The 14,318-nt window shown below is 40.1% G+C and overlaps 1 protein-coding gene across 9 annotated transcripts in view; it reads right to left on the reverse strand.

Moving 5' to 3' along the window:
- The window catches only part of tbc1d23 (TBC1 domain family, member 23), an 83,186-nt gene that overhangs the window by 14,207 nt on the left and 54,661 nt on the right, over positions 1–14,318 (reverse strand). For all 9 annotated transcript variants that reach the window (XM_059650224.1, XM_048540600.1, XM_048540597.1 and 6 more), the window contains 3 exons: positions 8,801–8,904; positions 4,898–5,017; positions 1,968–2,060 (listed from right to left, as the gene is read on the reverse strand). In XM_059650224.1, the coding sequence (XP_059506207.1) occupies positions 1,968–2,060; positions 4,898–5,017; positions 8,801–8,904 (317 nt within the window). The remainder of the gene's footprint in view (positions 1–1,967; positions 2,061–4,897; positions 5,018–8,800; positions 8,905–14,318) is intronic.

Genomic DNA, 14,318 nt, shown 5'->3' on the forward strand with positions numbered 1-14,318 from the left:
TAAAAATTCTGTCATGAAATTAAGTACAGCACTACAACAGCTTTCACAGCTTCTAACCAGAGAAATAATTTTGCTAGAGCAGGATCTTATATCCCAAATGTGACATCACTAATGATCAAGAGAAGTTAGACTAACTACTGATTCACTCTCACTTCCAAAATTATTCTGGTGCAACATTTTTCTGTTAAAGATGAACTTTTCAGAGAATGGCCTACCATTACACACAAATTAATTTGAGACTATCCTGGACTATAGAGTCACAGACATACACAGCATAGAAACTCGTCCATGCTGACCCAACATCCTAGATAAATCTAGTCCCAATTGCCAGCATTTGGCCCATATCTCTCTAAACCCTTTCTATTCTTCTAAGCCCTCTAATTTTTGATTCTCCCACTCTGGGAAAAAGGAAACCTTTTCTATTTATCCTGTCCATGCCCTTCATGATTTTATTAACCTCTGTAAAGGTCACCCTTCAGTCTCTGATGTTCCAGGAAAATTTGTCCCAGCCTATTCAGCCTCTCCCTGTAGCTCAAACCCTCCAGTCCTGGCAACATGTTTCTAAATCTTTTCTGAACCTTTTCAAGTTTCACAACATCCTTCCAGTAGCAGGGAGACCAAAACTGCACACGGTATTCCAAAAATAACCTAACCAATGTCCTGTACACCCTCAGCATGACCTTGCAACTCCTATACTCAATGCAGACTAATAAAGGCACGCATACCAAACACTGCCCTGGCTGTCCTATCTAGCTGTGACTCCACTTTCAAGAAACTACGAACCTGCACTCCAAGGTCTCTGTTCAGCAACACTCTCCAGAACCATACTATTGTGTGTATAAGTCCTGCTTGGATTTGCTGCCTGTCACAAAAATCCATACAAAGTTATTTCCAAGCTTTCCAGCGTGACACGTCCAGTGTGAAACCTATTGGAATTTGAACTTGAAAAGCAGAAAATTATCTCGGATAATGGGAACTGCAGATGCTGGAGAATCCAAGATAATAAAGTGTGGAGCTGGATGAACACAGCAGGCCGAGCAGCATCTCAGGAGCACAAAAGCTGACGTTTTGGGCATAGACCCTTCATCAGAGAGGGAGATGGGGAGAGGGTTCTGGAATAAATAGGGAGAGAAGAGGAGGCGGACCAAAGATGGACAAGAGAGTTGCAGTGGGACAAAGATTTCCTGAGGTTGGTCCAGAGGGAGGAGGGTAACTTCTTCAGGTTAGGCATCCCTGGAAAGGTTTGAAACCTGCCATGGCAAATGGTGAAATTTGAATTCAATAAAAATCTGGAATCAACAGTCTAATGACGACAATGAATCCATTGCTAACTCTTGTTAAAAAAAATCCCTATCTGACTCACTAATGCCCTTTTGGGAAGGAAATCTGTCATCCTTATCTACTCTGGCCATGCAACTCCAGACCTACAGCAATTAAGTCAGGTTGAGAGGTGACTTAATTGAAACATATAAAATAATCAGAGGGTTAGATAGGGTGGATAGGGAGAGCCTTTTTCCTAGGATGGTGACGGTGAGCACGAGGGGGCATAGCTTTAAATTGAGGGGTGAAAGATATAGGTCAGATGTCAGAGGTAGTTTCTTTAATCAGAGAGTAGTAAGGGGATGGAATGCTTTGCCTGCAACAGTAGTAGATTCGCCAACTTTAGGTACATTTAAGTCGTCATTGGATAAGCATATGGACGTACATGGAATAGTGTAGGTTAGATGGGCTTGAGATCGGTATGACAGGTCGGCACAACATTGAGGGCCGAAGGGCCTGTACTGTGCTGTAATGTTCTATGTTCTAATGTTCTAATTTTTTTTTTCAGCAGAAAATTATCTCGTACTGTTTGAAACATCCCTGCAAGCTTTCCAAATAATGCAATGTAATTATTCAGCCTTACTTTCAGCAAGCCATCATATTAATGCAGAGCATGCAATAATTTTTCTGTATAAATTTTTATTTACCAGGTCAGAATCTAAATGAAATGCTGTAGAAAGATGCCCAGCATTGTACTGTTCTGCAGGTCGACAATCCACTACAAAGAAACGAACTCCATCCTTTAAAGTGAAAGCAAGATAAAGAAACACAAGGGATAAAACAAGGGGTTTGCTACCTAGTGTAAAAATTACTCAACTATAATATTCTGAAATAATTAGCTGCATTAATAATGAATCATAATGTTTATAATTCCCATTATGTGTGCATGTTTACATCTCATTACATTCTCAATTGCAACACTACCTAGAGATTCCAATGTAAATATCTAATCTAATAGATATCCATTATCTGAACAATGTTGCAAACTACTAGATATCAAAGAACAAATTTATTCTTCCCACCCTTTTTGGCAAGGCAAAATGCCTCAGACTTTGCCATCTTTTATCTCACCATGCCATCACCAATATCCATCACTGTCCCATCATTTAATTTCACCTGCTTTGTCCAGCATAGATCTTTCCTTTTGATTTCTTCTTTTTCCCTCCACCCTTTCCATTCCTATGTACATGCTTAAAATCTGGTGCAATTCTAACATTTCACTTGGATGAATGGTCAACCTGCAACATTAACTTCTGTTTTTCTCACTGCAGACACTGCATTTGCTACTTTTACTTTGAGATTTCTGACATCCACCATATTGAGGTCGCAGACTTGCTTGCCGAGTGGCTGTGTTTGATTGCAGAAATTTCATCATCTTGCTAGTTAACATGTCAGTGCACCTCCAGTGAAGCTTTGGTATTCTGTCTCACCTGTTATTTATATGCCTCAGTTTGCTGAGGTGGCTGGTATTACTTCAGGTTTTGTTCTCCGGAGGTAATGTTTCTCAGTCCTTGCATGGTATTTTGTATATTACAATAATTTTATTGGTTGTGGGTATGGGGTCCTTTACGTTCATCAGTAGCTACTGCAGGATGGTACACAAGCCAGGGATCCCCCTTGGACCCACGGTTACTAGGCACACCAACATATAAACTGGTCAAAGAACTACAGTGGAAACTGAAATACTTAATTGTCAACACTACCCACTCCATCCACTCCCAAGAAATCCTCAACATCATCAAGGTCACCAGGATAGAAGCGGGCGAGAAAATGGTAGCCTTTGCCGTAACAGCATTATTTACATCCATAAACATGCTACCCAAGAGAGACAATTACCACACTTCTGGACAAATCAGGAAGGCAGGCATCTCACAACACCAACATCATCAACAAGAACAGCACCCTGAAACTACTGGATCTATGCCTCACAACCCACTTCACCTTCAATGGCCATATATTTAAACAAACCAACAGAACACCAAAGGGATCCCAAATATCAGGACTGACAGCTGAAGTGATAATGCAAAGATTACAATGGACAGCACACCCCACTATCCAACCCAAACTCTGGGTCCGCTGTGTAGATGACACCTTCGTGATTATCAAACACACAAGATGAGAAGAAACTCACTGGCACATAAACATCCTCACTGGAATAAAATTCACAAAAGAAGAGAACAACTGATTACATTCCACATTACGTCCAGGAAGGGTAAGAACAACAGGGAATTCCAGACTAGCGTACACGGAAAGACGACAAATATGGACCAGATACTTAATTACACTGGCAACCACCCAACACCCACAAACCGAGCTGCACCAGGCCATTATTCAAACAAGCCACAACACACTTCAGCAACCCAGAATTGCACAAGGCAGAACGAGAACACTTCTACAGGGTTTTAAAAAGGAATGGATGCCCAAAAGACACAATCCGCCATGACCTCTGCAACACACCATAGCAAGAAGGCACCACATGGCCAGACAGACTAGTCACCCTACTGTACATGACGGAAATATCAGAGATGACTACAAGACTACTCACAGTCTTAGGTATCAGGGTAGCCCACAAACCAACAAACAACCTGTGACAGCTACTGATGAACATAAAGGACCCCATACCCACAACCAATAAAACTAATATAACATACTAAATACCATGCAAGGACTGAGAGAAACATTACATAGGCCAAACTGAAAGAAAACCGGCAATAAGGATACACGAACGCCAACTAGCTACCAAGAGACATGGCCAATCCCCATTGGTCTCAAATGAAGAACATGAATTCCACTGGGGCAACACATCCATAATAGCACAAGCCAAACAGAGACATGCCAGAGAATTCCTGGGGGCCTGGCATTCCAAACGGAACTCTGTCAACACTGACCCGATATACAAACCACTGAAGAATGAAACCGGACGTATTATTAACCACTCCAGCAAACCGAGGCATATAAAAATTACAAGCGGGATGGAACCCCAACACTTTACCGAGGTGCAGAGATAGCAGGAACTGCCAATGCTGGAGAATCTGAGGTAACATGGTGTGAAGCTGGATGAACACAGCAGGCCCAGCAGCATCAGAGGAGCAGGAAAAAAAACCATTTCTGACGAAGGGTCGCGACCTGAAACATCAAACTTTCCTGCTGGGTCAACAGTGCTTTGACCCACTGATGAACCTGAAGCTACTGATGAACCTGCAAACGTCACAGCTTGGCCTGCTGTGTTCATCCAGCTTCACACCATGTTATCCGACTTCACTGAAGTGCACTGACAATGTTAACAAGCAGGGTGTCAAAGCACTTGCAATCAAACACACTGCCTTGGCAAACAAGACTGCAACCTCATCCACGGCCTGAGCTACAAATCTTCTCAAAAAACTTCATCCACCATATTGTGCTTGTGTGTGTGTTTAGCAGACTGTCTGCTGGTACACACACAATTAAATTCAAATGAATCTTGATACTCAAGTCACTAATGAGAACAAAAAAAATTCATTTTTTTTGTTACAAATCTCAGTTTTCCCTGGAACAAACTATTTTGTTTAAACGGGTTGGTTTGTTTGTGTATATTTACCCCTTGTTGATTTGCTTGTAGGATCTCTGAAACTGAAACAGGCAAACATAAAGCTTGGCTCAGATCCATCTCATCATCTTTCAATCCCAGTAGATTACTTCCAAACAGATTTTGGTTATCCTGCCATGAGTAATGTTGTTAGTCATGAGCAATTATATGGCAACTGTTTCATTACTAGCTACTACTAGTTCTGAAAAAGGGTTACTGTATTTGAAACGTTAATTTTGCTGTCTCTTCACAGATGCTGTACGACTTGCTGAATTTCTCCAGAAATTTCTGTTTTTGTTTCAGAATTCCAGCATCCATAGTTCTTTGTTTTAGTTACTTGACACTATTTTGCTTTGTTGAATGATGTATAACTGTCCTGGAAACATCATATAAAGGCTCAGCACCGAATCAACCTTCAGCTGGAAACACTAATTTTATGCAAAATATCAGACTTTTCCATTCCATGATATAAAAAAATAGATTTTGGTTAAAAAGAAACTTCTTTATGTTAAGTGATAGTAAGAACTGCTGATGCTGGAGTCCGAGATAACAGTGTGGAGCTGGAAGAATACAGGCCAGGCAGCATCAGAGCAGGAAAGCTGACACTTCAGGTCAGGACTTCTGATGAAGCATCCCGATCCAAAACGACAGCTTTCTTGCACCTCTGATGCTGCCTGGCCTGCTGTGTTCCTCCAGCTCCACACTATCTTCTTTATGTTAAATTTCTTTTGATATTTCCGCTTATGCGTATGCTCTCATCTTCAGTTTATTTCCAACTTTTATTACATCAAGTGAGTGAGAAAACCTGCTGGTTACTTCCTGCTTTGCCATACACGAAAGTGCTTCAACATAATTGGTTGATTAGCCTGACGACAACATGGTAGGCAATCACCAGAGTTCCTCAATAGCTGGCGCCAAAATGAAACCAACATTGGGAAATATAAAAAACGTGCCATTCACTCCTTCGAGCTTGGTCCGCCTTTCATCATGATCATAGCCGATCATTCAACTCAATCCTGCCTAATCCTGCTTTCTCCCCATAGCCTTTGAACCAGTTTGCCCCAAGTGCCATAATCTAGTCACCTCTTGAATACATTCACTGTTTTGGCATCAACTACTTCCTGTGGTAATGAATTCAACAGGGTCACCACTTTTTGAGTGAAGAAACATCTCCTCATCTCCATCCTAAATTATCTAAATGAATCCTCATACTGTGACCCCTGGTTCTGGGAAAGATGAAAATGGTGGCACAGAACTTCGTGGCCCTTTGTGGGCAACTTTCTCAGAGGGGACTGGCAGTAGCAGGTACTGTTGCTTCCCTGCCAATTTAGAAATCCAGGTCAGCAGACTTGAGACTTGGGGTAAAATATATTTGAATCTGTACAGTTTAGAGAACAGTTTAGACTAACAAATGAGATTAGATCTTAGATAGCTGAAAAGCTTGGGGCTGTAAATAAGTTGGGCAGGAAGCATTGGATCCTCAGAAGCTCTGTCTTCTGTATTAAATAACATACTAAGCTTGAAGAAAATCTATTTACTTCTCATTTAGCAGTTGTTATAAGCAGTGACTTTTTAATTAGTAACTTAGAGAAACTTAAGTGTAAATCGTGCCTACTATAAACAAGTGTAAGCATCTTAACGAAGACCAAGAAGCAATGTTCTAATCTGTACAAGATTCCTCGTTGCAAATCCTGTGAACAGAGACCCCTACCTACACTGCTTTCCCAGTCTCTCCCTCTGCCCATAACACCCATGCATATGCACGCATGTGCATGCGTGTGTACGCGCGTATACGTGTGTGCGTGTAGAGGGGCAATGTATATGCGGATTAGAGTTTTGATAGTTATATGCCAGTGGTTCACAATTGCTATCTGTAATTAGAGTGTATTTATTTATAATAGACAGTAATTCTTGTTATGTATACTAAACTGGTCTATGCTTTGTCAACCTGGGTCTATAAACACAGGTAAATTGGGGAATTCTGCATACTTGTTAGAATATTTTCATCTTTGTGATGAATAGAAATGATTTTTTGGGAATAGTGTGACTCTATTTTCAGCATACTACCCCAGTGAGGCGTAACAATAGTATTTCAGCAATGATATTAGATGCTACTATAGTCTTGACAACAGACAGTGCTCCTTTGCACTTGGCAAGCATAAAACAAATATCATTTATGCCATTAACAGTTAAAGCATTAAAAATTAACACAGAGAGCAAAGCAACACACATATAATGTTCCATTGCTCTATCATACGTCACGAGAAGCAGACGCGTGATTATTTTATGAAGTACCATTCTTAGCTCTGTCACAGAACAAAGGAGACTTATCCCAGATATTGTCCATGTATCCTCATACAACCTGCCACAGTAATACAACGGCTCATCGCGACAATTCGACAATTCCATGACAGCATGCTGGCTCATATCCTGGATGAAGTTGAGTCGTCTGATCGACTCCAGTAACTAATGAAATTAATCAGCTTTGCATATTAGCACCTTTGTCTTCAGCACTTTTTCTTCTTCCCGGGCTCTTCAAAATCTTCCATGATATTTATCATGACATCAAAATCAGAAATTGCATGGACTGAAAGTTGCTCAAATCTGAGACAACTCCACACAAAGATCAAGGGCTCCAATTGCCATTTGCTGTTTGCTAATGACCTGGTATGGACAATGGGTCAGAGTTTGACTTGTAATGTATGATGGACTGTTCTCCAATTCATGTGACAACTTCAGCCTTAAATAAATTGAAGCAATGTGCCAGTATGCAGGCAAGTCCCAATTTGAACTCAATATTTCAGATCATGTTTAGCGGTGAATTAGTTCACTTATCTTCAAGGTACATTTTCTTGATGTTGCCCAGATTGTGGGCGAGCCCCATGCAAGAACTGTAAAACCAAGTGTAGTCTTCTTCAGACATTGACCGTCCATTTGAGAATGAGGTAGAGTGAGTCTGCCTTTCAAACAAAAAAGTGAGCAAATTATTTTGCTCACTCTGTTGTTGGTGGGAAAGAGATAGGCTTTGCGTGAGTGTCAGGCCAAGAAACCCAACCACTTTCACTTGTGTTGCTACAGAAGCCCTTGAACATCAGATGGCACGCTGTTTAAAAAAAAGACACTGATGTGCACATCTGAGTGAGTTGGCATGCCAGGCTTCACAACTGAGTTGAACTGGTTACAAAGCAAATCTTTTTAAATGGTTCAATGATATCAACTTTGACGTTGATTTCAAATCTAGCAAGAAACTTGCCTGAGTGTTGCACCTGCTGTGGTCAAATGAAAAATGATGCTGCCACCTTCAAAAGCAAGCATACATCATCACAGGCAGAAAGGTGCAAAGGAAGGAAATTCTGAGCCAACACCTTATGCAAAACTCAACCTGTGCATCCTGTCCTATCTTCATCAGCACCTTCAGGTTCCTTAACAGTTACCTATGTACCCACTGAAAATCTAACAAACTGCCAGATGATGAACATGGTCTTCTTGAAGGATCAGCAAGAGAAAAAAAAACAATAATGTCACCCACGTATGTCGGCATGTCAAACTAGTTGTCCGAGTCAGCAAAGCGTAGCTTTAAATAAAGCTGTTAACCACGATCCCAAACGGTACTATCTGCAATCCTTGCATTCTTTTTTGACGCTGGAAGACACTTTCCATGTTAACTATTTTTCAAACAGGATAAAGAGAGATATTCCTGTCTTGCCACATAATTTATATAGAAAGATGTCTTATTCTTTTGGATGGCATTTTACATCAATTCAAATTTTTATTACTATAAATTTTCAAAAACAAGTCATACAATTTTTTTTAAAAAAGGATTCTGCCTAATTGGAATCTTGATTGTATGTTTAGTTGTTGCTTGTGAATCAAAATTAAAGGATGAATGTTTTTGTGCTTCAGAAATATAAGTACCTTTCTAAATGAAGCAGGTGTTCGGGCATAATAATACAGTGCCAATGAATAGAGATCCTCTATATCTTCTGTCTCCAGGTTGCATGGAATACGTTCAAGAGATCCTGAAATACAAACATTTGCACAGGGCTCAAAGATACACACTGACAGCAAATACAGTGCTTCATAAAATAAGTCAATTATATTTATTGCTTTAGTAATCTCCTTACTTGGAATCAAAGATTAGACTATGCAGTGTTAAAGACCCAACATCACTTCGGGGGGGGGGGGGGGGGGGGGGGGGGGGAAGCAAACAGGTAAACAACGTTTTTAGCATTGATTTCAAACATAATTTACAAAATTGAACACTCTCTTAAATGCCGACATGTTTATGGTTTGTATTTGGCATATAATATTTATATGTATACACTATTATTGCCACACATGCATCTCATTAGCTGTACATTCTGAAAAGAACAAGTAACAGGGAGGGAAGAGAATTCAAAATGGGTATTAAAATTATATTTTGTTTTGAAAAATACCATTCTTCAATAAAAAGAAAGACTTTTTTTTCCTGAAAAAGGAAGAACATGCTAAAGCACAAACTTCATTTAAAATAGCTGACTGGAAAATGGGGTCCAATGACCACACACATTCGAGACAAACAAAAACAAATTGCTGGAGAAACTCAAAACATCTGGCAGCATCTGACAGGAGAAAACAGGTAACATTCTCAGTCCAGTGACTATCCTTCAGAACTAGAAGCAGCTAAGAAAAGGTGAAACTTATGCTGAGATTCTGGGGGTTGGTGGTGGTGAGGGAAGGAGGGTGAAGAATGTGGGAGGAGGAGAAGAAATGTGCAGACAGGTGGAGACAGAAGACAGTGTAGGCAGGCAAAAGGATTGTTAATAGTAAGCCAGGGAAAGGAGGAGCTGGATAGGTGATAATGGAGTTTGAGTAGTTGCAACTAGGTTGGCTATGCTGAAAGCAACTCACATCATGACAGGACGAGGGGTTGCCGGGATCAATAACAGACAAGGCGGTGCTCATGCTCTGAGATTGTTAAACTCAACACAGGAACCTTATAAACTTTGGGATTCAAAGTGGAACCTGAAAAATAGTTCCTCCACTTTTCACAGAGCCTAACAAGAGCACTGCAGCTGGTCTGAGATATAAATATTGGTATGGGAACACAGTTGTGTATTGAAGTACCATGCAACTGGAAATTCGGGGTAACTTATACGGACAGAATGTAAGTGTACTGCGAAGTGGTCACCCAGTCTGTTTTGTCTCCCCAGTATAGAGAGAACTGCATTTTCTTTCTCGCTGGGCTCAGTCTCTACCCATCTGCTCACTCCGTTTTCCACGCTCCCATCATCAAACTAAGCATCATCTTTTCCTAGTTGCCTTTAGTTCTGAAGAAGAATCACCGAACCCCAAGAATTAACTGTTTCTCTCACAGAATGTGCCAGTATTGCTGAGTCTTTCCAGCAGTTTTTGGTTTTGATTGTTTCGGATCTCCAATGTCTGCAGTTTTGTTTTACCTAAATGCAGTTGTAAGTACAGACAAAGGACAATATTGATTTGTCTATCAACAATGGGTAAGGAAAATGTCATTATTTGTTTATGCAAACCAATTAGGAAGTTCTCACTACTTCACTTCTGCAGAATGGTTTGAGAAATGCACAGTTGTGCATGGCTTCCCCATTTAGAAATGTTTCTGTCAGTCACTCTTATAACAGCACAGTCCCTGGCTCACTTCAAGCTATATGCACAATTACTTGCTGTATCTTTTTCTGATCTCATAACTTAAGTTTCTGCCTTGAGTTGAACACAAGGGCTCATTTATAATATTTATATCATGCTGCCAATAAATTTTAGTTTTCACAATCATGTTTCTCATGTAAAAACAAGGAAAATCACAAATCAAGTTGAAAATGGAAACACAGTATTCACCTATCTCTCAGTTCATTAGATTTGCCTATCCCTTAAAGGGGTCAGTGATTAGATCATGCCAAAATGGATAGAACAAGCAAAATTATCTAGGATATCATGTCAACGATAATCTTGTCAACAATTCCTTGTCTATGAAGCAGCTGTAATTCAAAAGAACTCATCAGAATAAAACGCAAGTGTAGAATAAACTACTGCATCCATGGAGAATAAACAAACTCTGGGTAATTTTTAAATGCTTCTGTAACAAGTAATTCATTCCATTATTCAAAGAAAGAGGAATCAAATCAACATAGAATTTTGAATCAGCTATTTTCCCAACAACAACACCAAGGAACAAAATATCTAGGATATCATGCCAACAATAATCTTGTCAACAATTTGCCAGTGAAATAGCTATGTGGCACTACGGTTGACGATTCGTCATGATCTAGAATGTTAGGGAAGGCTCGAGACTTAGGAGCAGGGTGACGTTACCATGTTCACGATGTGCCAATAGAGTAGAGATTGGCCGAAGAAGAGTGCTCAGCTCTGAGCAGGTAACATGAGCGATGGTATTCTGAATGAACTGCAGCAAGGAAGGTGGACGTGGTGAAGACTGGCTACAAGATCAGTGCAGAAAGTGAGGCTCAAGGCAGTAGTGATGTGTATTCTAATCATAGTTACAACAGAAGAAAAAGACTGGCAATATGACAAAGGAAGAGTAAATCTGGATGGTGAAGTGCACTGAAGAAAGACTCAGATGAGGAAACAGCAGCACATCCTTGTGCCTGAGATAGCAGGAATTGCAGATGCTGGAGAATCTGAGATAACAAGGTGTAGAGCTGGATGAACACAGCAGGCCGAGCAGCATCAGAGGAGCAGGAAAGCTGACGTTTCGGGTCTAGACCCTTTTCTGAAGAAGGGTCTAGACTCGAAACGTCAGCCTTCCTGCTCCTCTGATGCTGCTTGGCCTGTTGTGTTCATCCAGCTCTACACCTTGTTATCTCACATCCTTGTGCCTACTGAATTAAGCCTAACGAAGCAGTTATTGAAGCTTATGGATACAAAGGCAGAAACAGGTAGAAAGTGATGACAGCAAAAGAAAAACTTACAATTTGGGAATTTTTTTGAAATTGTCAAAGAATTTGTCTATCCAAGAACAATTCCGATGCTAGTGTTTCACTGCTTATATTTAAATGTTAGTCAAATAATATTTTTTAAAAAATCATTATAAATAATTTCTTAGATTATTTTCAAATTCTGATATTGTACAGTAAGAGATAGTAAGAACTGCCAATGCTGGAGTCAGAGCTAACACAGTCTGGAGCTGGAGGAGCACAGTAGGCCAGGCAGCAGAGGAGCAGGAAAGTTGACGTTTCGGGTCAGGCCCCTTCTTCAGAAAGGCCCTTCTGAGGAAGGGTCCCGACCGGAAACATCAACTTCCCTGCTCCTGCTGTGTTGCATAGTGAGATCTGTTTTAAGAGGTAATTACATCTGTCATAAACTAGATTGCTGATTTTTTTTATATATCAATGGTCTCGCTATAACATAGGGAAGTTAAAAATCCCTTAAACCTATTCCAAAATAAAGATGATTAGATGCATAAGATCAATTTTCTTTGAATCCCTAAATCTGACAGATGCAGACTTCAGAGATCTAGTTGATAGTCATTAACAGTAAGTAATTTAGTTTCATTTGGATTGCCACAGCAAAGACTGTATATAGTATTAGAGGCTTTTTTTAAAAAAAGCCTGAAATTTCATAAAATATGAGAATTTATCTGTTAGATTTGACTAATGTTGACCTATTACAGATTTCTGATAAATACTTGTCACAAAGAAACATAGAACCTAAACCCTGATAATTTAACATCTTCTATTACAAGAAATAAAGCTGGGCTATGCAAACAGTTACTCTAGCGGCAGATGTTCTCATTTCTCTCTGTCATCAGTTGATCAACAACGGTCAACATAAATGCTGTAGTATGCAAACCTATCAAAACAACAAGGTGGCTGTCAAGTCAGCATTGTAGAATATGCAGACCTGGGAGAATGAGTGAGCTAGAAACTACCAGTGGCTCTGCAACTAGTATGTCTTGTGCAGGATTTTGTAGGACATTAGTAACTTTTATCAACATATATCACCACAAAATAAAAACAATTTCTTGCATTACAGCTCTCCTATAGCAGCATATTCAACTAAAATATTGTACAGCTCTAACTCAAATGACCACCAGACCACATTCCAACCTTGAATAGAGTGCGTGGTGGAAAACGTTTTAGACATTGTTCCCACAAGCGTGCAGCTGTCATAGAAGGTACGGGTAAACTAATAAATAAAACTGTAGGGCTCTGGCAACAAGAAACCTTAGGTGCCTTGGGAAAAGCGTACAGGGGTAAGTGACTTTTGATTTTTTGGTTTACATTTGAATTTTAAATTTTATTGCACTTACTGCACAATAAATATACTGAACATACATGTTGAACCATTTCACCTGGGGCCCTCCTCTGCTTGTACACCAAAACAACTGCAGTAATGCACAGGTCTACAACCAGGCGTTCCTGATTAGAGCTGTCAAAAAAGGGTACAAACAAACTTCAAACGTAAGCAAGCATGTGCCCTGAGAAAGTTGAGTACTGTTGAAAGCACTTGAAAATTCAGGGCAGTACAATCAACAATCAGAAATACAGCCTGCTGATGGAAGGAGCTAAGAGATTACAATTGACAGTTGGATCTAAATATAGAATTTAATGGCCTGTATCAGGGAACCTGGTAAATGTAGAGAGTTGAGGAGTAGGCCATAATGTCATCATGTTTGCAGTTTGCTATAGTATGCAATTCATCCAGTGTTGTACATCGGTATTTGTGTTACCAAATTTGAAATAGAATTTGGAAATCTTCTCAATATTTGAGGCAATTTTGCCTGGCTTGACAGAGAGTTGGAACATTGGAAGTGTTGGGGCTGTTGGTAATCTGGAGGGCAGCAATGCCCAAGGGAGAAATTCTGCTGTCCCTCAAGTTCATGTTATAAATTATCACCGAGTTTCAAAAGTGAAGTCTATCCCAAGCACTGGTGACGTTGTTGCTTTCTGGTTTTTAGTTTTTTTATTTGGTTAGCCATTGATGATCCCTTGAGAAAAAATAACTACATTAATTGTGAGCAGTACCTTAGTAATTAAGGTCTCAGTTGCTTGAACATGCTGCTATATAGTTTAGTTCCTGGACCTATCGTCTAGAAGTCTGGACTAACAATCCAAAGACTAAAAGTTCAAATGGCAACATGGCACTTTATTGAGACTCCCTATTTATTTCAGAATGCCCTTCCCCTACTCCATTTCTGAAGAAGGGTCCAGACCCAAAACATCAGCTTCCCTGCACCTCTGATGCTGCTGGTGTTCATGGCCTGCTGTGTCCATCCAGCTCTACACCTTGTTATGGCAGTTTATTGAGCTGTCACAATTCACAACTGTGCTTTGGGGAAAGAAACATGTCCTTACCCAAACTGACCTATAAGAAACTCCTTTGTTAATTATGAAGACATATTAACACTACAACATTTGGGCTACAAAACCGCTCCGTTGTTTGAACCTGACATCAATGGTGC

The sequence above is a fragment of the Stegostoma tigrinum genome, chromosome 12, assembly GCF_030684315.1.
Source record: "Stegostoma tigrinum isolate sSteTig4 chromosome 12, sSteTig4.hap1, whole genome shotgun sequence".
NCBI lineage: Eukaryota > Metazoa > Chordata > Chondrichthyes > Orectolobiformes > Stegostomatidae > Stegostoma > Stegostoma tigrinum.